At 43.4% G+C, this 26,053-nt stretch overlaps 2 protein-coding genes across 2 annotated transcripts in view; one reads left to right on the top strand and one right to left on the bottom strand.

The window, feature by feature from the left end:
* The window catches only part of LOC135494502 (alpha-1,2-mannosyltransferase ALG9-like), a 133,967-nt gene that overhangs the window by 84,624 nt on the left and 23,290 nt on the right, over positions 1–26,053 (top strand). The gene's annotated exons all lie outside the window — the stretch shown is intronic.
* LOC135495061 (uncharacterized protein K02A2.6-like) lies at positions 17,311–18,729 on the bottom strand. Its single transcript, XM_064783473.1, has one exon. It carries the CDS (start codon positions 18,727–18,729, stop codon positions 17,311–17,313), a length of 1,419 nt encoding a protein of 472 aa, XP_064639543.1.

Below are 26,053 nucleotides of genomic sequence, written 5' to 3'. Positions count from 1 at the left end.
ATATATCGAAGAGTTAATTAGCGGATAGGCGATAATTAGGCGGCCTTTTCCCGATCTATTCAAGTGTAGACACATTATCTCAACTTCTCACAATTGCTCACAACCAGTCGGCAATGTCTTTGATCACAGGTGAATATATCGAAGAGTTAATTAGCGGATAGGCGATAATTAGGCGGCCTTTGCCTCTATTCATCATCTCAACTTCTCGTTTTTTTTGTTAGAGACAAAAAAAGGGTAATCACCCGATACACAGGGCCGGCGTATCCCAGAAAATGTTCCGCTGGAAAATGTGTCCGGCTCTATTGTATTCTGGTATATGGTTCTATAGGAGAGGCCATGACCGTCAATAGGTCAGAGATGAAATCGCATAATAGAATCTTTTGTTTCCCGGACATTCTAAACATATGACATTTTAAACATCTTCATCGGGAATATTTCGATAGGGTATGATCTTTGAGTATTAAATAACCTTTATTACTCCAAGGTATGATGTAGGTCTATCCACAGGCAGGTATATATGCGTATGGCTATATTTTTATATATATAATAGGCTACATCAATATTAGATAAACTTTTAAGGCGTACTTTTAATTTGAATTTGTGACTTTGACCTACTGTACTACTGTGTACGAATGGACATGATAGACCCTAAATATTTAATGAGGACTAAATTTACTTTCACACAGAGCTGAAGTGACGTCATCAGTTCTTGTGCAGTATAAGCGCTGTCTGCTACTGGAATCGGCCTTGACCAAATCAGGCAATATCATCAATATCACGATGGAAAAGAAGTCTGATCTTCATTATATGAACATAATTTATAATTCAGAGGCCCTATCTTGCCTATAGATGCCATTTAAAACCACTAGAAGCTCCGTTTCGGCAAATTTTAACTCCGTTCCGGCCCGTTTTGGTCGTTTCGGTCCGTTCCTGCTTTCTTACGCACCCGTCTGGCGGAGACAAAAGGTGGCGCCCGGGGGAAGGAGTGATCCCTCCCTTCGCGGAACACATCGTAGCCCCCACAGAAAAGCACAAATAAGACTGGCGTAGTCAGAGGGGCCTCTGACTGCACCCAGCTGGCGGCAGCATCAACGATATCGGACCATGTGCCTGCTTCCAGCACGGTACGTGAGCCACAAGGCGAGCGTTTTCACGTAAGATATCAGCTATGGACTCAATAGTATCGTCCCCGAAGATGGCCATTGGGGGTCCAACGAGTGGGCGCCTAGCCCCCAGGAGACGTGGCTGCTCCACCGGAGGTAACTGAGCTTGAGGCAACTCGGGCTGGGGTAAATCCAGTTGGGTTGAGGGCGTCTCCCTCACCACCACACGACAATCTTCCACAGGCTCCTCTGTGTCGAAGAATAGCTCCTCCTCTGCATCAATGAACACATCTACCCCTGCCTCATCATACTCTAGCAAGGTATAAGCCATATTAGTAGTTGACGGGTGATTGGTTTTTCAAATCACTAAAACAACAACACCACAAATGTTCAATTTAATTGTCTTTAGTAGCGATAATAATCCAATGTCAATCTGAAGAGATATTAATCCAATATTAATCTCCATCCGTATTCGTTTCACAGTACATATGTAAAAGTAATGTCATGCCATCTATCACTGGCGAATCATAATTTCCTCATCCGCTTACCAGTTAAAACGTCCCCACTCCAAAACGTCCCCTTACCAAAACGTCCCCGGGTACGGAAAAACCTCCTCGGACCAAAACGTCCCCTATCCAAAACGTCCCCGCCTTCATTAACAATGACAGTAGTCTTTCTACCAGTTAAAACGTCCCCACTCCGAAACGGCCCCTTACCAAATCGTCCCCGGGTACGGGAAAACGTCCCCTATCCAAAACGTCCCCGCCTTCATTAACAATGGTTAAGGCGTATGCCTGTATGGCATGTGTACTGGATAGCTGGATAGTACTATAAAATAGGGGAAGGGAGTACACTCACTTATTGTGCGTAAGCACGTGGAAATAGGGTTCGGATAAAGAAGGAATCAACGAAGTGTGTACTGTAAATTTTAAATGCCATCTGACTACTTTATTGAACGAGGAAGTTACATGGGTCACGTGGACCTGGGAATAATAATGAGATGGCGGGAAGGATCTAAGCTAATCAGAACGAAGTATCAAGATGGGCGGTCCCAGACAACGTGATACTAGGAAGTAGGCGTGACTATACGTGACTAAAGTTACTATAATCAATGCAGGCTGTCCGCGACACTTATGGAATAATCCTCAAGATGGGCGCAACTTAAAAGCGAACAACTCAAGAAATAGCCTACTTTGATGTCTCTTTATTATTAAGCAACAAACATAGGTATGCCTATGACTATTTACAAGATGTACAATTAGTATTTACAAGTATTTACAAGTATTTAAAATGAATTTAAAATGAATTGCGAACAAACGTGTATTTACAAGTTTTTAAAATCATGTAAAAATACATGCAATATTGGCCAGATCTAATCCAAACAATTGTCCGAAATTGATACACACACTTAAAGTCTACTACAATAATTCAACATCGAATGTCTATTCGATGTTTGGCGCAACAACGTGCGAACACGTGCGCAGGAGAGCGAGTGCCGACTTGGTCCCGTTGTTGAAATCGTTCCATGCGGCTGCGATCTTTGCTTGGTTGCTTCGATACTGCTTTCGTTGCCTCCGTTTGAGCTTCTTATCGGACACGAGTCGCACCTGTATGTTCACCAGATTGGCCTGTTCCACCAGAAGTCGCACCATCAGGTAGAAGGACAGGTTTCCCCGACTGGCGTGGCGATTGAGGGCTCCATACCACCCCTCAACGTCGTTGTTGGTCCTGACGGGCTGCATGAAGACGCTCCAGGTAGCTGGCTTCAGTAGGTGGCAATCGATCCACTGGCGGCGAATGTACATGATAAGGCGTTGCAATGAGTCGGTCATTGCTTTCTGTTCCAGGCGGGCGAAGATTGGCGGGATGAACTCGGCTGGCAGATACGGCAGAGCGAGAAGCTGGCGGCAGATCTTGTGCGTCGCATTGTCGTTCTTGTTGGCTGGTGCCAAACCAATGTCCTGTATCTTTCACCAGATGCACTGGGCCCAATGGAACGCGCATCCCCGTATCTTGACGTTTCAGAAGACGGCCCGAATGGCGTTCCACCATGACTTCTCGAAATCGAGGACGCCTTCCTCGACACGTTGCGTTACGGCCAGGTCTTTGATGACTCGTAGAACTCGACAGTAGTCTTTCTACCAGTTAAAACGTCCCCACTCCGAAACGGCCCCTTACCAAATCGTCCCCGGGTACGGGAAAACGTCCCCTATCCAAAACGTCCCCGCCTTCATTAACAATGGTTAAGGCGTATGCCTGTATGGCATGTGTACTGGATAGCTGGATAGTACTATAAAATAGGGGAAGGGAGTACACTCACTTATTGTGCGTAAGCACGTGGAAATAGGGTTCGGATAAAGAAGGAATCAACGAAGTGTGTACTGTAAATTTTAAATGCTATCTGACTACTTTATTGAACGAGGAAGTTACATTGGTCACGTGGACCTGGGAATAATAATGAGATGGCGGGAAGGATCTAAGCTAATCAGAACGAAGTATCAAGATGGGCGGTCCCAGACAACGTGATACTAGGAAGTAGGCGTGACTATACGTGACTAAAGTTACTATAATCAATGCAGGCTGTCCGCGACACTTATGGAATAATCCTCAAGATGGGCGCAACTTAAAAGCGAACAACTCAAGAAATAGCCTACTTTGATGTCTCTTTATTATTAAGCAACAAACATAGGTATGCCTATGACTATTTACAAGATGTACAATTAGTATTTACAAGTATTTACAAGTATTTAAAATGAATTTAAAATGAATTGCGAACAAACGTGTATTTACAAGTTTTTAAAATCATGTAAAAATACATGCAATATTGGCCAGATCTAATCCAAACAATTGTCCGAAATTGATACACACACTTAAAGTCTACTACAATAATTCAACATCGAATGTCTATTCGATGTTTGGCGCAACAACGTGCGAACACGTGCGCAGGAGAGCGAGTGCCGACTTGGTCCCGTTGTTGAAATCGTTTCATGCGGCTGCGATCTTTGCTTGGTTGCTTCGATACTGCTTTCGTTGCCTCCGTTTGAGCTTCTTATCGGACACGAGTCGCACCTGTATGTTCACCAGATTGGCCTGTTCCACCAGAAGTCGCACCATCAGGTAGAAGGACAGGTTTCCCCGACTGACTCAGCTTGTCCTCTTCGAAAGCGGCTTGTCGCTTTGCCACAAGTTCGGCTTCTAAGGCTGCGGCCTTAATGGCAGTGTTGTGTATTTGATCGGCCACGATTGGGAGAATAAACGTGATCACTCGTAGATATCCTTTTTCGTTTATATTCACTTTAAAAGAGGATTTACAAGCGTACAAGTAGGAAATAAAAAATTTCCCAAATCGTGTTGGACTTCGTTCATTCGTTGGTGTCGTAGTTTTTTTCCGGTAAGCGCGGAAGACGAAAAGTGTCTTCGGCAAAAGGTTGTGACATTAACACAATGACTTCTCATAACAGGCAGTTTCATGTTTCGAGCTGGTGGAATGCTCGGAATGTTTGCTTGCAACAGATCTAGGACCTGCAACAGAACCCTTTCGACTATGCTCGAAAAACATGTTGTGGCCAATGGAGAAGGCGCTCTCCAAATCATATCGCCTTATAAGGCGGTCTATTTTCTTCAAATTTTTGTCGAGCAGACTGCACGCTCTGTCTACCGAGCTCCTTATATCTTTGCTAGGAGACCCTGCAATTAGCTCTCTTATTTTTGCATAGTGACTGACAATGATTTCACGACGTTCTGCCAGAGACAAGTACACTTCTTGTAGTGACTCGGAGGAGTGAACAGTGAGGTCAAGTTCACGAACAAACTGCAGCAAATCTACATAAGCGTCATTGAACTCATCTTCTAATTCAACTAGCATATTTTCTCTTACCTTGACAGTGGGACGCCGACTCCGCGTTGACCGTCGCTGTTCAACGTCGAACTTGCCTTCTTCGTCCTTCTTTAAGTCAGAAATCTTACCTTCTGCTTTGGCACCTTCTGGGATGTTGCCATCCACCTCTTCATTTATCACCTCGACCTCTGCCTCTACTGGCTTATCCTCTGCCGAGGAATTCTTGTTTTCCTTGTCACTCATACTGAAGGAGAATTCACAGAAGAAACAAGCCAAATAATAAGGTACCCGTATTGCTTAAGCTAAGATAACCCTAAATAAGTAATTGAATAAATTTACTCCGAGTGGATTTCTTGACCGCGAGCAGCACCTTAGTACGAGGTGAAAGTGAGACCGATGTTTAAGGGGGGGTTGAAACAGAACCACGGTAATGACCCGTTTGAAGGCTAAATTTGACTAGACAGACGGACGGCAAGGTTATGCAAGTAGACATGTGCCAGCTGAAAGAGAAACATAATTCAAATCTCAAAACGATGCAAGAATGTTCCGTTTTAAATGAAAGTCCAGTTGAATTGTGAGAGTTCTTTGATGAACTGGAAACACGCACTGTCACATTCAATGGATGCACTTGAGAAGTGTCAATGTTCGAAATTCGAATGAGCCGGGCACAACAACAATGCCCGTTGAGTATTGCAAGGTTCACCTTCAGACTAGTGGTGGTGGACGAAGAACTAATTATTAGTTCTTTTCGTAATGATAGCAATATGACGAGAGTCTGTTGTAAACTAGCAGACAACCATCAATGTCATATCTTAGTACTAGATGTACTGCAGTGCAAGTCAGACTGACTTGCATAACTTCATAACGAGTGTGTCGAAACGTTGTTCTCTGCTGCCGCGAGCTTGAGATCATCAATGTGGCTTAGGCTGCACACCGTGGGCTTCAGACTTGACACACAGAGACTATCGGAGCCGTTCGAATCGATTGGTCTTGAGTTTTACTATAGCTTCCCGTAGGGCGAGTTCTTCAATAAACGACACGAGCTTTGAATACTGGTCTGTAACTTTTTAGCTCACCTCTTAGCAGAGGTGAGCTTATCCCATACCGTGGCGTCCGTCGTCCGTCGTCGTCGTCGTCGTCGTCGTCGTCGTCGTCGTCGTCGTCCGTCGTCCGTTAGCAGGGCACGTTTCGTAACTGTTAGAGCTATTGAGTTGAAACTTAGTACACATGTACCCTTATGTAATGACACCTTGGAGACCAAGTTTCGGTCCGATTCGTTTCATGGTTTGGCCACCAGGGGGCCAAACGTTAAAAGTGAAAATATGCAATATCTCCCTTAATAGTAGTCGGGAAATTTTGAAAAAAATATGGTAGGTACTTCTAGCAAAGGTGCATCATATATCCACCGGGTTTTTGATTTGCCCTCCTTTTCAAGGTCACAGAGGTCAAATAGTGTAAATTGGCCGTTAGGATGTAACGATGGCACGTTTCTAAACTGCAATGACTATTGATCCCAAATTTGGTACACATTTACCCCTTAGTCAGGTAATCTTAGGGACCGAAGTTTGGTCCAATATGATTCACCACTTGACCACCAGGGGGCAAAATCCAAAAACCTTAAAAATTTGATTATTCCTTAACTTCTTGCCCGATTGCCACCAATTTGATATCATGGGTACATCTAACCGCCATACAATATATGTCACACAGGTTTTTAATTTGACCTTCTTGTCAAGGTCACAGAGGTCAAATGGCGTAAATTGGCCGTCAGGCCGTAACTATGGCACGTTTCTTAACTGCAATGACTATTGATCACAAATTAAGTACACATGTACCCCTTGGTCAGGTGGTCTCAGGTACCGAAGTTTGGTGCGATCTGATTTGCCGTTTGGCCTCCAGGGAGGGGGCCAAATCGTAAATTCTTCAAAATGCCATTATTCCTAGTATTACTTGCCTGATTGGCACCAATTTTATATCATAGGTACATCTAATTCTAACAACCATTCAATGTGTCACCCGGGTCTTCTTTGATTTGACCTACTTTTCAAGGTCACAGAGGTCGAATGTACTGTAAATTGGCCATTTTGGGGAAATTGTAATTGCTTGGACCTACATCAAACCTAACACTACATGACACAATACCATGCTCTTTATCCATCTTTCCTCCACATGAGGTGAGCACAATGGCCCTGGCCATTCCATTTTTCTTGATAATCCTTGCATGACAGACAGCACATCTTTGGTGGCAGGCTCAAAACAAACTGACATTTTGTCAGGTTCCTATCAGAATAGTAGAGATTTCAAAGTGTGGGATACCTTTGTCACATTCCTGTTTTCATCAATAACCTAGATAACAAAGCCATGGAATACTAGTACTTAATTGAGGTCGTCATTCCAAAGTAACTACTCAAGTTAAAGTGTTTAGTTCTGCCTACCTGTCTTGTTCTGTATAAATCCCTCGGCTGAAAATTTAGTTCCTTGGTTTCATTTTCGTTTTCTCTTGCTTTCTGACGGAATCGGATTAGTGTGTCTTTGGTATATGTAGGTCCTTCGACACATCTCTTAATGACTTCCCCTTGTCAAGTTCTTCAAGTGCCCGTATCGCCAAAGCACCATCATATGTTGCACGGTCAGTCTTGGGTTTGTAATTCCTTACCATCTTGATCTGAAAAAGAACATTGTATATCATAAACAGGTCTAAAGCATCACATGGATGACAATGATATCCAGTAAACCCAGTGGGGCACGTTGGATCAATTAATGAAAAACTGTTACTTTGAGCGCATACGTACAATATCAAGTCTTGCTGCAGTTGTTTGCACAGGGGAATCCCCCATATGATTAAGCTCAACTACCAATCATGTATAATCAGGTCAACACGTGGTTGGCCTTGGAATTGGAATTATCCATACCACTTTGATTGCGTCATCTGAGAGAATACATAACAGATTACACATTTATAGGATAACTCACCTTCTTTGATGATGGTGGACATTTCACTAGTGCTGGCAGTTGCACATTTTATAATTTCTACAATTGATGAAAAAAATATTACTTATCGTACAATATAAAGTCTATCAAGGACTTTGCTACTTAAAGATGCAACCGGGGTATAAAAGGCTGATAAAATAGGTCACCTTACTATTTGCTGCTTGAGCATTGTCTGGAGAGCTTCTCACAGTGCATCATGTCATGCATTATGGCACTATGCATTAGAAAGCTACCTGGATGAGTCATCACCCTATCATACTGATGGGAATTTGCATCTTTAAGTCTAAGACAATCGAAACATCAAAAAGGCTTCTTCAGTTGACGTTATAATCATCAATTGTGGTATTTAGAGTATGTTGTATGAACATTTCAAACTAAACCATATCACAGATTACACATTTATAGGACAACTCACCTGCTTTGAGCATTGCCATTTCCCCTGTAAATTTTTGATGTTCTGCAATTGATACAAAAAATATTACTTATTGTACAATGGCAAGTCTTTCAAGGAAAATGATACTGAAGACAATCGATAATATGTTAGGTTTCCTCGGTCTACATTCATGACATTGAAGTCCTCAATCATGATATTGGTAGAATACTACAGCAGATATTTTTGCATTGTATGAAAATGGTATCATCCAAAACACTTTGATTGTGTCATTTGAGAGAATCTATATTAATACAGATTACACATTTGATACAGGACAATTCACGTTCTTTGAGAGTGGCAAGTTCAGTGTTGACGTTCAGATGTTCTGCAATTGATGAAAAAACTATTACTTATTGTACAATATAATGTCTTTCGAGGAAAATGCTAATTGAGACACTGGAAAATATGTATGGCTTCTTTGGTTAGCGTTATAGTCCTCATTCGTGGTATTTAGAGTACCGTATTTTCCGCATTAACCCCCGCACTGCCCTATGACCCGCACCCCCTTCGACCACGATCTAAAACCACGCAAGACCCGCACCTGATTATGACCCGCACCGCTCTAAGCACCGCATATTCCAAAAATGATAAGCCATGAATCGATGTTGACAGCCAAGTGCCGCCATGTTCGTTGTTCATAGTAGACCATAGTGGATCAATTCCGCCATGGCCGAGGCTTATTTTGAGGGGCTGCCTCAATACTCATTCTAATGTGTTTTCCTTTACTTTCAGGGAAGTTCCTGCATGTTACGTGCAGATTTGGGCTTGAAGGGGACTTATGCTTGCTATTTACAGAGACATCCTGAAAATATCAGGCCATTTAGCTGGTTAGGTACAAGTACCTACAAGTTCAAAGGCCTGCTATTTGATATGCAGTCAATCGGTGTGGGGATCGGGAGGGGTGTTTTGTCAATAAAGTTAGTTCCACCCCAAGTGTCTCACTTGTTATTTCCAAGGCTGGATTTGACCTCGTTACATCGCTGGGAGGAAAGGAAAAAGATTCAAATTATCCACATAAACTTATTTTATTCAGTATTAAGTCGGTCACTCCCATGCTAAAACATGGTACCGGTACATTGACAATGCATTGACAACTTCTTCAAATACCGTAATACCGTAATTAATGATCAATTCACACTACGGGTAATTAGCAAACAAAAAGAACAATTGTCAAGTGTCACCTAAAAACTGAACAAGTGGATCCCTATAACAACACCTGTATGAGGCATATGCAGATGTAAAACGGCTGCATACGAATCACAATGGTATTCCCATGATAATAATCACCAATTAGCAAGCCAGAGAATGATATGTACGTTACTAAATTACAATACAAGTCCAATTGTGGAGTGTTCTGTAGTAATATTAACCTAGCGAGTACAATGTCCTAAATACCAGCACATGGAAAGCACAGTCATCGTCCTATCTATACTGGGCACTAGTCAGATTTATTCATAGTCCTCACTTTCAAACCCATCAAAGTCCTCATCTTCTGTGTCATCGTGAAAGAGGTCCTGAAACAGTTCGTCGAATTCTGCCTTTGACATCGTATCTGTCTCCATCAACGTATCCTCTGAATCTGTATCGTCTCCAGAGTCTTCACTAGGCTGTACGTCGTAGAGCGGACTGTCGGTAGGGCACATTCCAGACTTTCGAAAGCCGTTCTTGATGGTTGCAACACTGATGCTCAGCCACGATTTCTTTACCCACTCTGCTACAAGTGCGTACGTGGCCCGACGCTGCCGTCCTGTCTTGGTAAACGTGTGCTCCCCGTCAACCATCCACGTTTCCCATTCCATACGAAGCCGGTCTTTGAACGCCTTGTTTACAGAAATGTCGAGAGGCTGCAGAAGTTTGGTCAGGCCGCCGGGAATGATGCCGATTTTAGAGTTCATTTTTGTCAGATGAGCTTTAACGGATTCGGTCTTGTGGGCCGTCATCGAATCCAGTACAAGTATCGATGGTTGAAGATGGAAGAACCCGTTTGGACGCTTGACGTATGCTGCATCCAGCCAATCATTCATAACGTCTTCGCTCATCCAGCCCTTTGGATTTGCTCGGATGATGACACCAGTCGGGAACTTCTCCTTTGGGATCGTCTTCCTCTTGAAAATCATCATCGGGGGGAGCTTCTTTCCGGACGCCGTGCATGCCAGGACAACCGTAAAGCTGGACTTCTCGTGGCCGGTAGTCTTGATGGGGATTGTCTTCTCGCCAACTCGGTCAACTGTGCGGGTCATCGGGATGTCGAAAGTGAGTGGCACCTCATCCATGTTGACGACCTGGTCAAGGTTGATCTTGAAAGACGTTATCTTGTCTCTGGTGTAGTCTCGGAAGGTGTCTAACTTCTCTTGCCAGTCATCAGGAAGCTTCTGGCACATTGTTGTTCTGGTTCGGATTGACAGTTCTTTTCTTCTCATAAATCTAAAGCACCAAGACGGGCCGCCTTGAAACTCATTGATCTTCATTTCTTTTGCGTATGTCTTGGCCTTAAGACGGATGCTGACTGTTGATATGCCCCTGCCTGCTGCCCGCTGCTCGTTGACCCAGGCTTCAACTCTTTCTTCAAGATTGGGCCACCTTGCTTGATTTCCCCTGAACGCTTTTCTTGTCTTCTTCGTCTGCTTGAGTCGATCTTCTTGCTTTCGCCAAGCCCGTACCAATGATTCGTCAATGCCGTGTTCTCTTCCAGCTGCGCGGTTCCCGTGTTCCTTGGCAAACTGTATGGCTTTAAGCTTGAAGGCAGCATCGTAGCTCTTGAGTCTTTTCTTCACTGGAGGCATACCGGTACTGATGATTCGTTCTTGATGAGTGATGATACGTTCGTTGAGTGCTGTGACTAATTATGATGAATTGTGAAAAAGGCCCAGGTATTTATACCCGTTAATTGGATCCTGATGTCGATTTTTGTGAGGACAAAAATTTGCATAAATGTAGCTTGGCTTAATTAGTGCTTATCCACTAAAATTTGTTGATGCTAATTGGAATTTGAGTTGACCCATGTTACATTAGTTTTGATTGGATTATTTGTTCTCCCAAATTGCAGAGATTTTTCTCCCCCTCAGAAGGATCAGGGCCACCAAACTGTACGTTCTGGGAGCTCCTAAAGAATAAGTCGCAAGACATCAAATGCATGGTTTATTTCATTTTCATAATAAGTACATGGAAATAGAAAAGGAATTGGCGTTTTAATGATTGTGATGTTCACCGACCACGCCTTCACCATGTAGAGTCTGAAAAATATACCAGTACATGTAGATGTATAACAAAATTTTATGACGTAGATACCTACCATCACTATTCCATCACGTATGAGACGACCCCCCTGAAAAGGTGATTTTCCCCTAACAGAGACATCGGGAACTATGCGATCATGGCGAATGTTGACATGGGTCTTGATGAAAACCTCTGCCCAAAATCCTTCTCAAAGCATCATTTTGGTCTCTCTTTTTTTTCTTCGGGGATGGTGCTTATACCTCTCATATTCCAAGTAAGACCCGCACCTTTGTATCACCCGCACCCCCCCTTTTTGGGGCTTTTTGAGGGCAAAAAGCCGCGGGTCATACACCGGAAAATACGGTATAATACAGGGGATATTTTTTACGTTGTAACAAAAATGGCATCATCCAAAACAATTTGATTGCGTCATTTGAATGAGAGAATCTATATCAATACAGATTACACATTTTACAGGACAATTCACGTTGTTTAAGAGAGGTTAGTTCAGCATTGACGTTCAGATGTTCTGTAATTGATGAAAAGACTATTACTTATTGTACAATATAATGTCTTTCAAGGAAAATGCTAATTGATACACTGGAAAATAAGAATGGCTTCTTACGCTAGCATTATAGTCCTCATTCGTCGTATTTAGAGTACAATAGAGGAGATGCGCGGCATCGACAGCAAGTGTAAATTACGTCGTCCGAAATTTGACGTAAGTACACATTTTCAAGAATGAAAACATGCACTTGGGGTCGGGTTATATTTCCAAAAGGTCATTGCGTGGATCCAATGAGCTGAGCAGTGTATAGTAACCTCAGATTTTATTAGCATCATCTTGAACCTTACGATAATTAATCAAAGCGATATCTTGCATGAAGCATTTCAATGTATCAGGCTTTTTCTTCAATAAAACTGGAAAGAGAAAGCCAAAAATCTACTAAAAGAAAACAGTTTCAAGCAGGACTATTCAATCAATCTATCAATCATTTACCGGCGTCGTAAAGTCTATTGTATGGAGTCCACTATAGGCTACTGTCCACCTACTGTAAAGTTTGCGATAAGCGGTCGTGGCGCGAAACCGGCAATATGGAAAATCAATAATAACACATGTTCAGGGCCGTTTACATTCCAGGTTAATACGCTATGAGGCACACTGTGACATGAACCTCTAGGCCTACAAGTTCAATGGAAACGAACGAGTAGTTCATAACAAGGCGCTCTTTATTCGAAAGAATGGGTATTACAGCTCTTCGTCGTCGAGAAAATGCAGATCATTGTCCTTGCCATCATGGTCATCAAAGTGTACAATGTCCTGGTCTACGTGTTCAGGGACGGGTTCATCAGCCTGAAGCAGGCCACATGCTCGCCAGGCGGTGTGAATTGCCTCGGCGGTTATCCGGGCCCAAGATTCGCCAATCAAACATAACACTTCACCCCTTGTTATGGGAGGGGAATTTCCTCGCTCAACGTTATGCTCAATCTTCCACGCTTTCCACCTTTTGCGGAGATTACTTTTGAAAGATCTGATAATCGTCTTGTCCAGTGGTTGCACTAAAGGTGTGCACCTCCCCGGTATCATCTCAATGAAACAGGGGGCATCTTCAATTTCCTGATGGATTTGTGCATTTCGGTGAGCGGGGAACATGTCCCATATCAAGAGAAATGGGAAGGTGTCACCTACAAAAGGAAGAAGGCATACGTTGACCCAAGAAAGAATAGTCTGCCAACTCGCCTAGCCCGTTTCAGATCCGCTAACTTGTACATTTTAAGGAGCGTTTTCCCTCAAATTTTGAATTTCGTCGTCATCTGCGACGAGACCCTTAAAAATGACACTTGCTGTCATTTTTCTGCCATCTCTTTCCTTGGCCGATAGACTCCAGTTCTATTGCAGTTATAATATTGGACAACATACTCTTGGCGATCACATGATGATGATCCCTTCACAAAAAGACTTGCATACTGTTGCGGAGCCGACTTCTGGTCCTCCACAATGAGTAATTGTGCATTTATCTGGACGAAAACAGGAAGAACTCAATAAGTTTTATTGACCTCAAAACACAACCTGTACAACTTCCAGGCTCGCCGTGCGGCCAGCCGAAGACACAACACGCAACTTCCCCCCTTCTTAAAATAATAAGAATAATCTCGAACGCGATTACACAAACACTCGACAGGTACAACTTATTAGCAACCAAAACCAACTTGTGTTAACTATAAACTTAAAACGCTCCCAAAATACAACTTTGATGAATCCTCTAAAACTAACGGGCTAATTACACTTATATGCTGTAAACTGCAAATATAACTATGAAAACTTTTGACGCACTTGCCTCCAAGCTCACAAACACAGTGACACAACAATAATGGAGACAATGTCAACTCCAGACTGTTCATAAAGACAGGTATGTTTTGGAGTCAGATTCAAACATCATAATCCTGAACATGGTCTATTTTCTCACATAGTCTTTCAAATATTGTGGCGCAACATGGATTCTAGTGCTTGTGCGTCTTGGAGGAGTAGGCACAGTGTCCGTCGGCTTCGGACCAGACAATTGGCCATGATTATAGTCTAGAGAAGAGTTTTCAACAACCGGCGGAGTGGCATTTTGTGGAGCATGATTGACACTTTGATTTTGAGGCAAATTATCAGGAGTGCTCTCTTGCAAATCCAACACCTGTTGTGGAGCATTAGGAAAAGGAACATTTGGATTGTGAAGACCACTTGGTCGTAATGGCAATTTTACCGCAGTAGGCCGCATTTGTACCCTATTTCTCCGATATTTACCACCGGTACTCCCCTCAACTTCATAAGTGCGATTCCCAAGTATGCCCACTATTGTACTCATAATCCAACGCTCTCTTTCCCTGTACTCAAAATACACGACTTGCCCAACTGGGAGCCTACGTAATTCACATGCTTTTTTATCATGAGACTGCCTCATTCGCTCCTTCCGTCTTTCCCTCCTCGGATTTAGAGAAACTGAATCTCCACCACTAGGCTTTTGCTGAATATACGGAATCACTGAACGAGTAGAATGCCCAAACAACATCTCCGCAGGACTACGACCGGTGTCTTCCCTAGGAGTATTGCGCAACTCGAGTAATGCCAAATTTGGGTCAGTCCCACTTTTGCGAGTTTTGATCAACAGGTGTTTAGCGACTTTAACGGCCGCCTCCGCCTTGCAATTAGCACTATGGTGCCCCGGTGAACTTTCCACATTAGTGATTCCCCAGTTCTTGGTAAACTCTCGAAAATCACCGGACGTAAGTTGAGATCCCGGATCAGTTATGAGAATCCTCGGAATGCCGTAGCGCAATCACACGACCACTAGTCATAGACGGCAAAGGATCAACTTCCAAAAAGTTGGAGTAACAGTCAATGGTGACCAGATATCGCTGTCCTTCGATTTCAAAGATGTCACTGGCCACTTTATCCCAGGGGCCTCGTCCATCATCTTGAGGTAACAATGGTTCCTTGGGGTTTCTGGCCCTCAGCGCCTGACACGGCTCACATGAAGCCACCAACTGTTTTATGTCCTGAGCGAGACCAGGCCAGAATACGAGACGACGAGCACGCCTTACCATGCTATTATAGCCAAGATGTGCTGAATGCAAACGCTGTTTGATATCCTGCCTGAGTGAACTAGGAATGAGAATAGCCTCGCCTTTTAAGATGATCCCGTTGTCACAACTAAGAGTGTCTCTGAAGTCAAAGTATACCCTCACGTCTGAAGGTACCAAGTGTTTATACTCTGGCCACCCCTTCAGAATCAGGGATTCAAGGGTTTTTAGAGCATTGTCATTGTCTGTAGCTTTGCGAACTTCCTCAAGTCTGGCATTAGACATGGTATAGGCAGAGTTCACGTTTAATATGCGGGTTGTGGTATCTGGCACATCCAGATATGCTCGGCTCAGCGTGTCTGCAATTATCAGCTCGGAACCTTTCAGAAAACGAAAATCAACGTCATATCGATGAATTCGCAACCTAGCCCGTTTCTCAAGTTTCTTCCTCTGAGCAGTGTCCCGAGCATGCTGTTTCTCCTCCATACGCCTTATCATTTCAACTCGTAGATCTTTCTGTGTACACCTCAATTGATCCCTCCTTTTCCTGGCCAGGCTTATGGACAATTGTATTACCTTATCCCTTCTTTCCTCACTGAGGCTGTCAAGATAGGCAACGGTCTTGTTCTTCCTAGCTCTCATTTGGCTGGACAGGTAGCATAATGTTGCGTTTGGGGCTCTTTTCTGGGCAGCAGAGAACATACCCATTATCTCTTCTGCATCCTTATTATGCATCCGGGCTGATAACGTTTCTTCCTTCAACTTCTCAGTGATATCCAAGGCAAAGTACTTCGCATATTGTCGATTCAGCACATCAATAATTGCTTTGAGACAGCTTGACATCATGAGCGAGAATGTATCAGGGTCACTGGGCATTTTCTGCAGCTTTTGGAGGGTTGAATCTATGGTTAGAGCTTCTCCAAAGAAGTTGACTTCAAATGTCAGTAGATCCAATGGTCTTGTCAAGTAACCATCTAGAGTCACAATCAAATCTCGCACAATCTGAATACCCTCAAGGTGGTTGATTTTGGAGGTTGCAGAGACATAGAACTTTTTCATCCAAGGGCCCGAGAGAAGCTTCCCAAGGAGTCCTATAGCACTTGAAGCTCAAGCATCCCTTTCTCAGTCGTCAGATCCTTCAAAATGCTGCTCCTCAAGCCACCACAAGTGGTTCCTTCTTTGAGTAAAGCAACAAATTCCTCATGATGCTCAATCAGAACCCCAGCAATATGGAAAAGTACATGTAAACGATTTCCTCGGTATCGTGGAAGAATTCCTCTTGGTAACTTGTTTTTGTTTAGGAAATTGACAAAACCCCGTGGGTCCCCCTTTCCGTCCTTGAATCGGAAACGTTTCATTTGATATACAATGTTGGCTGCCACACAGTCTCTTCCGAATAGAGCTCCGCCTGTTTCCTCCAATTTCTTAAGGGCAGAGCGGCACGAACTCGCTACTGTATCTAGTGGATGGATCGGGCAGTTAAGTTCATTTATTGTCTTCTTCCAGTTGGCATTGATGATGCGCATGGCTGCACTATTTGCAGCACATCCATCTGTCAAGGAATTAGATATATTTGGTACTAAAGTTTTCCTGGTTTCCTGGTTGTCAGTTTCATGGAAATATGAGTAGATATTGCTGAGATTGTCAACGGTTTGACAGACATGGTTAGCGTAATCCTCAGCAGTCCCTCCTGCTAACTGATCGACAGCCCCACATGTCGTGTTGCTGTCGTAACTCATAGGTTGCTTGGTAGTAACCATGGATGGAAGAATTCTTTATATAATAACGTAAACAGCTTTTAATCTCATGAATGAATATGAGCATTCCAGACTCTGGTCAGGGCTTAGACCGCATGATTGATTAGAGAGACACCTATAGTTGTCTACAGGAACTAAACATCTTAGATTGTCTTCATAGCACAATCATAATTATACATGTAAGCAATACTGTCACATCTCCCCCTTCTAGTTCTAATGTCCTGAATAGAGATGTGATTAGGAATATCCAATGAGTACAAAAAATTACAAACATGACTCACAATATTGTGATTGTCCTTTAGTTATGATTGTCCTATTGTCACTACACATGGTATACACTATTAGTTATATGACATTTAGTTAGATTTCTTCAATGAGGCGCTGAGGTGCCTTCACACTGCATCATGATCTTCTGACATTGGGTACAACTGGTACTTCAGGCACGATAACACTGCTAGTGTTTTCACAACTGGTTTCAAGGTCAAGGTCGTCATCACTAGGCCTACGATTATCGCTGGTACATGCAGTGGTACGAATATCTCGGCGATTTCTGCGGTAACTGCCCTTCTCAGTTTTCACAATGTAAGATCTAGGAAATGGAGTATTATCTATGACAGTTGCGGGGTCCCATTGTTTGGACTTCTGATTGAACAGGCGAACATTTTGTCCTTTCTCAAGTGGTGGCAACTCAGTTTGTGCCTTGCGATCATAGTAGAATTTTTGTTTGTTTTGCCTGTCCTGGAGATTGTCCTTGATCAAGTCATTGTCTATAGCTTGACTTTTGAGAAGTCTCGGAGTTGTGGGAAGTAGAGTGCGCAAATCTCTGTTCATTAGAAGTCTAGCGGGTGATGGTAAGTTACTAGAGATCGGAGTGGAGCGGTAGTTGAGTAGTGCGAGATTAGCATCTTCACCGCTCTCCAGAGTTTTTTTCAACAAGTTTTTTACTGTTTGTACTGTTTGTTCAGCATACCCATTGCTTTTAGGGTAGGTTGGGCTACTGGGAGTCCATTTGATATTGTATGCGGCGCATAATTTGCGGAATTCCTGGGAGTCGTACTGGGGTCCATTGTCTGATACAATTTCCTCGGGGATACCATACTCGCTGATTATCGTCTTGAAGTATGCAATACACTGTCCTGATGTGGCACTTTTGCCAACTCTTCTGACTACTGGGAACTTTGAATAGTAGTCAGCGACAATGAGATAGGTGTACTGGTTAAACACAAAGAAATCAGAACCCAGTCTCTGCCACGGATACTTGGCGACTTCGTACGGTTGGAGTGTTTCTTTCTGCTGTCTATTCTGGTGGTCTTGAAATCTACCACACTGAGAGACCATCTGTGTGACAGCATTGGACATACCAGGCCAGTACACGGAGTGTCGCCCGCGGAGGTGACACTTGTCCATGCCCTGGTGCCCTTGGTGGATTGTGTTAAGCATCGTGCTCCAGAGTGATTTTGGAACCACAATTCTGTTTAGTTTGAACACAATACCGTTCTCAACGCTAAGGTCCTCTCTGAAATTCCAGTAGTCAAGGGCTTCAGGCGGACAATCTTCCCTCTTTTCAGGCCATCCTTGGATTACCAAAGCTTTGACTACGTGGAGAGTAGTGTCATTGTCAGTTTCTTTTCGAATGTCATCAATTTCTGTAGCGGTTGAGTTCAGTGTGTTTGTGATATACGCGACACGAATTTCCGGAATGTCAGTATAGTTTTCACTACTATGGATTTTTGACTGGTTGGGGTCTACGCGCGATAAGGCATCAGCTATCACGTTCAGCTTGCCAGGAAGATATTCAAGGGTGACATCATACTTTGTCATCCTGAGAAGCAAGCGCTGTAGTCGCGGACTGACTTTCGAGATTGGTTTCTTAGACGCAGACACTATCAGCTTGTGGTCGGTTTGGACTGTGACCGACTTTCCGTACACGAAATGATTGAACTTTTCGAGTGACCAAACTGCAGCGAGCAGTTCGCGTTCAATGTTACTATAGTTTTCTTCTGCAGATGAGAGGGTTCACGATGCGTAACACACAGGTCTGTCATTCTGCAATAAGATGGCACCGAGTCCTTTTAGTGAGGCATCACTTTGAACAACGGTCTCCTTGGCAGGGTCAAAGTAGGCGAGAACTGATTGTGACGTGATTTCTGTCTTGATTTGATCGAATGCAACCTGGTGCTCCGGATTCCACAGGAATGTGCTCTCCTTCTTAGTGAGGTCTCTCAATGGTGATGCCATTGTTGCAATTGTCGGTTTGAATCTGTTGAGGTAGTTGACCATACCCAAGAAGGATTGTAGAGTGGCGACATCTGTGGGTGGAGACATCTCTGTAATTGCACTGACTTTTTGTGGATCCGGCTTCAGGCCATCACGTGTCCAGTGATGTCCGAAGAATTTGGCTTCTTCGATCTTGAACTGGAGTTTCTCTAGATTGAAACAGACTTGGTTTTTTCTCGCGTGTTTACACAAGTGTCTAAAGTTCTCATCATGTCCTTGCTCCCCTGTACCGAATGCGAACAGGTCATCAGCTATGCCTGCCACTCCTGGTAATTGCCCAAATGTCTCATCCATTTTGCGTTGGAATACATCCTGGCTACAGACTAAGCCAAATGGAAGTCTACGGTAGCGGAATCTTCCGTAAAGCGTTGAGAAAGTCGTGAGTAAAGACGATTCCTCATCGAGGGCTACCATCCAATAGCCTGACCTAGCGTCGACTACTGAAAAGTAATCTGCTCCAGCGAGTTTTGGCATAGTGTCATCTACCGTATTTTGCTGCGTATAAAACGCACCGGGGTATAAAGCGCACCCATTGAGTCCGTAGACAAAATCCAGACATAAGGCGCACCTACGTATAACACGCAGTACATTTTACATACTACAGGTATACACAATGTACCGGGTATACTGGGCCATAAACAATTTTTGCCGGTTTTTAAATTGAACTTCCTATTTCTTTTTCAGTTGAAAAGGACTGTTGTAACAATGAAGAGGGAAAGTGGTCATACACACCTCCGACCCTGCATCACATACTTGTATACTAGTTGCTAATAAAGCCGATACATTTGTACTGCGTTCCTCTTTCTTATCTCACTACAGCGGTAGTCTTGCTCGTACTGGATATAACCGATAAAGCTTTTCTCATTGAGAGAAAAACTGCGTTGTGCTCAACTACAATTTCGTGTGTTGACACGTGGTTGGCGGTATGGGGGCTGTATCATAGGTCGACAGAATAGAGAAGTCAAATTTTCCAAACAAAAACGTTTTTTATTACCCGGTAAATACACAATAAAGTTATGGATGTTTAATCAGCACATAATAGCACATAAACAGTATCCCATTATTCACACTAGACAATTAGCACCTTAACAATGCCTTGTTTATGGTAGGTAATTAAACAGTACTTTGCATCAATCAAGGACAATAGACCAAACAATGAGTCGTTTAAATTGTCATTGTGTAGAATTGTCAATAGAATACACTGTAGATTACGGTACACAATAGATTAGGGTTGAAAATCTTATGCACAGTCAGAAATAGTTCATAATTGTTCATGAAGTAATTACTTAGTAATCTTAGTTCTGAAAAGTCCAAAGGGAGAAATGTTCATTCAAATAGTTTATAAATCCTCGATATCGCTGGCCGTAAATCCGTCAAAATCCTCGTCATCAGTATCATCGTTGAAGAGGTTTGCGAATAGCTGGGCCATCTCGGGTGATACATTCGGAAGAGTATTCGCAGTCTCATCATCGTCAGATTCGTCGTTGTTCTCTGGTTGATCGGGCAAAGCATCGGGAAGCATCGCAGATTTTCGAAATCCATTCGTAATGGAAGACGTTTTCACTTTGGTCCACGACTCCAATACCCATTTGGCAACTTCAGCGTAGCTGGCACGGCGTTGGCGGCCCGTCTTAGTGAACGTATGTTCGCCCTCAACCATCCAAGTCTCCAAACTCGTACGCAGATTGTCCTTAAACGCTTTGTTTACGGCGATATCCAAAGGTTGAAGCAGCTACGTAAGGCCTCCTGGAATTACCGAAATCAAGGAGTTCTGGCGTTGGAGATGATCTTTAACCGACTGCATCTTGTGGGCAGTCATTGAATCAAGGATGAGAACAGACTTGGACGTGTGGAAAAATCCGCCCGGTCGCTTCACATGCACGGAGTCCAACCAGTCGTTCATGACGTCTTCGTTCATCCATCCCTTCGCGTTCGCTCTGATAAAGACACCGGCCGGAAACTTCTCTTTCGGGATGGTCTTACGTTTGAAGATAAGCATGGGTGGCAACTTCTTTCCGGAGGCAGTGCAGGCAAGGACGACAGTGAAGCTTGTTTTCTCGTGGCCTGTCGTCTTGATTGGAACCATGTTGACACCGGTCTTCTCAACGGTGCGATGCATGGGGATGTCGAATGTCAGTGGGACCTCATCCATGTTTGTCACCCGGTCCAGATCGATCTTGTGCTCAGTGATGATGTCTTTCGTGTATGACTGGAAGCTGTCGACTTTTTCCTGCCAGTCAGCTGGTAACTTCTGACAAACTGTGGTGCGGGTTCGGATCGAGAGTTCTTTGCGTCGCATAAACCTGAAGCACCAGGAGGGACCACCTTGGAATTCCTCTATCAGCATGTCGTCTGCGATCATTCTTGCTTTCAATCGGATGCTAACTGTCGAGACGCCTCTGCCAGCTGCCCTCTGCTCTGTAACCCATGCCATTACTGTATCTTCAAGTGCTGGCCAGCGTGCCTTGTCACCCCAGAACGTCTTCCTTGATTTCTTGGTCTTCTTCAGGGCATCCTTCATCTTTCGCCAACCTCGCACCATAGACTCATTGATACCAAACTCCCGACCGGCGGCTCTGTTCCCGTGCTGTTCTGCATATTCGATAACTTTAAGCTTGAATCTGGCTTCATACGACGTTCTTCTCTTGACTGGAGGCATCTTGACTGTTCGTGGATTCTGGATTATTATGACGTGGCCTGTTCGCTTGTACTTGTGATATGTCTCAACAGTAATTTTGACCCCTATTTATACCCCTTAATTGGCTCCTGATGTAGATTTTTGTGATGCCACAAATTTGCATATGATTAATTAGGGCAATTAACTGACCCTCCAGTAAAATGAGTTGTACTAATCAATCTTCTGAGATGCCCCCTGCCTATCTTTCCTTCGTAAAAGCCTCGCTTTGATGTTAAATCATGGCGGCACACGATCAGCTGATTTATCAATTTGGATTTATCTCGCATCTACGCTCTGAATATTGCCGCTAAGGACCCTCAAAAACATTTATAGAAGTAACTGAAATGATAATGAGGATACTAATATATATTGCGTACAGAACAGGCGAGTTAGCATCGGTGAACTATGCAAAGTGCATCGATATTCCCGATTTTTCTTTCGTGCAAAAATATAAAATGCGCCGACTTGGTTGCGAGCCAAAAAAGCCGTCAAAAGAAATGAGTTGATGGAAAAAATCTTGTGATCATTCGGTGGCTTCCTAGGGCTAGACCATAGATAACACGCACCTTCGTATAACGCGCACCCCCCCCCGATTTTAGGGCTTTCTTGGGTCAAAAAGCTGCGCCTTATACGCAGCAAAATACGGTACTGTTCTCGTATAGTAGTGTTCGCGTTTGATTCCTTTATTTAGGTCTCGTGGGTCAAGGCATATTCTCAACCCTTTTCCATGGCCTTTGTCTACGACCACGAAGGAATTCACCCATTCGGTGGGCTCTTCAACTTTTGAGATGATCCCCATGCCTTCCATTCTCACCAGTTCCTTCTGAAACGCATCTTGCAAGTGAACTGCGACGGAGCGAGGCGGGTTAACGACAGGAATTGCGTTTCCTGTCATCTGAATATGATAAGGGTCACCGGGAAATAGGCCGATTCCGGTGAAGACATCCTTGAATTCCTCTTCAACTCGATCCTTAGTAAGAGGTTGCGAGGGTTGCTGGGTCTTGTCAACTGCGTTGATTGTGATCAAGTTCATAAGCGTGCATGACTGACATCCTAGAATGATAGGCCCATTGGCATCAGTCACATCAAAGCTAGTCTTGGCGAGTTGACCCTTATGGCGGACATAAATCTCACAAGAACCAAGATTTGGAATCTCAGTTCCACCATAAGCAACTAACTTGGCATTTGGCGGTTTGAGCTGGTGTTTCGAAGAGAATAACTTCCTGTAGTGTTCCACGGGTAGAACGTTGGTTTGCGCTCCGGTATCAAGCTTTACGTGAAGCTTGGAGAATCGCTTATGGAACGGTTGAGTAACAACAAGTAGCTCCTTCAAGACTTCGTTCCTAGGATTACTCGAATCAACACTACCAACAAACATACTTTGGAATTCAGCACGTGTTGACTCAACTTCATGAACTTTGTGAGGTTTCGGATTCGGAGGCTTTGACTTAGGCGGCGGATTCGATTTTTCTTCACTTGAGTGACACACAGCAGCGAAATGGCCAACGCGAGAGCATTTTGCACACTTTGCATTCTTAGCAGGGCATTGATCCCTGCTTTCGTGGCGCGATTTTCCACAGAACCAACAAGATCCTTGTGAATGCGAATCAGATTTCTGCTCGAGACGTTTCTCCTGGCATTGTGGACGATTGCGATTACGTTGTCCCTTGTGAAAGGCGTGAACCTCCTTGCTGCTGTCGATCTGCTCCAATTTGAGCTTGGTAGCTTCATGTGTCCTCGCATACTCAATGGTCTGCTTGAGTGTGAGTGCATTGCCCTTCTCGATGCACTTCGATCGTATTTTGTCCTCACGTATGCCGAATACTAGCGAATCTCGCAGCATCTCAGTTTGAACATCAGCATGATACCCGCAGTCGATGATAAATAGTCGTAGTTCCATAAGAAACTCTTCAAACGGCTTGGCGCCTTGTGTGGCATGGCGCAGTTTGTGGCGAGCGATTAAAAAGTTTGCTTGGGGATTAACAAACTCTTCGAATTTCGTCCAATAGCTCTGCAAGACTTTCTTTGCATCATCGTCTAGCCCCCACGAATTATACAAGTCTAGGCCTCGGTCACCTGCCCAGATTAGAAGGTATTTACATTTCACTGCTTCCGTCTCTTCATGCAGCGGTCCTTCAAATATCGTTTCTACCTTCTGCTTCCACTTTTTATAGCGGTTAAACAACTCAGGACCACCTTCCCAGTCTATGGTTGGGCCCTGATTGATGGCAGCGAGTGCAGCAGCCATGATGGAATGTTCTGTATGTATATACTATGTGGTCTTCTTAGTGCACGAGTGTACAGGCTATGTACAGACGCATACGTCGATGTACAGGCTATGTACACGAAGGATAGCAAGCAATGCACTGAATAATCTTACTCACTTCAGATTCGAAATATGGGCGATTAATAGTCCTTTTCACTGATCTGACACCATGTCGTGTTGCTGTCGTATCTCATAGGTTGCTTGGTAGTAACCATGGATGGAAGAATTCTTTATATAATAACGTAAACAGCTTTTAATCACATGAATGAATATGAGCATTCCAGACTCTGGTCAGGACTTAGACCGCATGATTGATTAGAGAGACACCTATAGTTGTCTACAGGAACTAAACGTCTTAGATTGTCTTCATAGCACAATCATAATTATACATGTAAGCAATACTGTCACACCAGAAACACATTCCTTCTCAGTCGTAAAATGAATGCTGTTTACATGAGTTCCCTCCTGCGTGGTGGCATCAAATCCAATGGTAACATTTTTGTTGTCATCGACAGTCTCAGCAGCCTGCAGTTCTGCGATCATCCCAAGCTCCCTGGCCATGAGCTCCACAGTATTTCTGTGGGGTACGGTGTCAATTTCTTCTCCGGAGCGACATGCAAATTGTTCAATTAGGGTTGGTATATTTGAAGTAGGAACATTGCTATTGATGCAGTCATACACCTTTAGTCTTGTCGTAGAGGAATATGTCTTTTTATCCTTCTTTGAACTCACATCAGTACTACTACTCATTAAGTCATCAACAGTTTCTCCAAGTAAAATCTTTTAATATTCTAAATTCTTTATTGTTTCATCTCTTTCCTGTCGTTGAACTCTAAGTCTGTCATAATCAGCCCTGGCTACTGATACAGCCCTTGCTTTTTTATTGCATGTCAGCAGCTTTTTATGTTTCCTTTTTTCAGCATCTATTAGTCTCTTCGTTTCAGCAAGCTGTATCGCAAGAGAGTTTTTTTGGTACTTTTTCTTCAAATCAGTGCTGGCTTTCTTTTTATTTTCAATGGTTTTCGATTTTCGCTCCAATGCTTGATTGACCACTCGTTTCGGCGTCTTCAGTTCTGCCTTCAAACTGCTAATTGTCGTTGCATATTTCTTTTTCTGGTCACTTGCAGAGTTTGAAAGAAAATCAATTCTCCTCTTTTACTTTTTCTTCCTCGGAGTTAAATCTGTATTTCCTCTAATGGGGTACGGCGTTTCAGGGCTGGTGGTTCCAATTGAAGTGGATTGCGTGGGTTCAGGTGATTCAATAACAGCGGGTTGCTGTTGAGATGTGGTATCTTCCCCGGCATCTTCTGGCTGTTCATCTGATACAGGATGCACATCTGGATTGGTTGGTAGCATGATAATATCCTCAGAAACTGGCTTACCTGAAAATATAAAAAAATCTCTGGTAAGGATTTTGTCAACAAATTGTGAATGAACTGTTTTATCTCAGTTGATTTTCATAGAAAAACCAACAAAACCTGAAAAAAATCTGATAAAAAGTGAATAAACCAACTTTATATCACATCCCCTGAAAATCAATGACACAAAAACATCAAAAATGGTGAATATAATGTCAAAACACACTTCAAATAGGGGAGAGCGGGGCAGGTTGGACCATTTTTTGAATATTTGGCCCTCACAAGGTCATTTCTTTACATGAGTCCATTATTCATCCACAAAGTGACAGAGTCACAATTATGATTATCTTATGCCAAAACAAATCTAGCTAGATTAAACTGGTGTGGAGAAAATTAAGATTAAAAATAAGTTTTTTAATGGTCCAACGTGCCCCTTGGTGTGGGTTGGTTGGACCTCCATGTGGGGTACGTTGGACCAAGGACTAAAAGTTGAGAACAGTTGGATATAGTGAAAATACAAATCTTATTTCAACTTATTAACAAATTACAACACACACTTTGGTGTTA

This window comes from Lineus longissimus, chromosome 10 (assembly GCF_910592395.1).
Source record: "Lineus longissimus chromosome 10, tnLinLong1.2, whole genome shotgun sequence".
NCBI classification, from domain to species: Eukaryota; Metazoa; Nemertea; class Pilidiophora; order Heteronemertea; family Lineidae; genus Lineus; species Lineus longissimus.
This window is presented reverse-complemented; position numbering and strand designations above follow the sequence as displayed.

Excerpts from the sequence above, each read along its gene's own strand:
- LOC135495061 (XM_064783473.1), bottom strand. The coding sequence starts at position 18,729 with ATGACAAAGTATGATGTCACCCTTGAATATCTTCCTGGCAAGCTGAAC.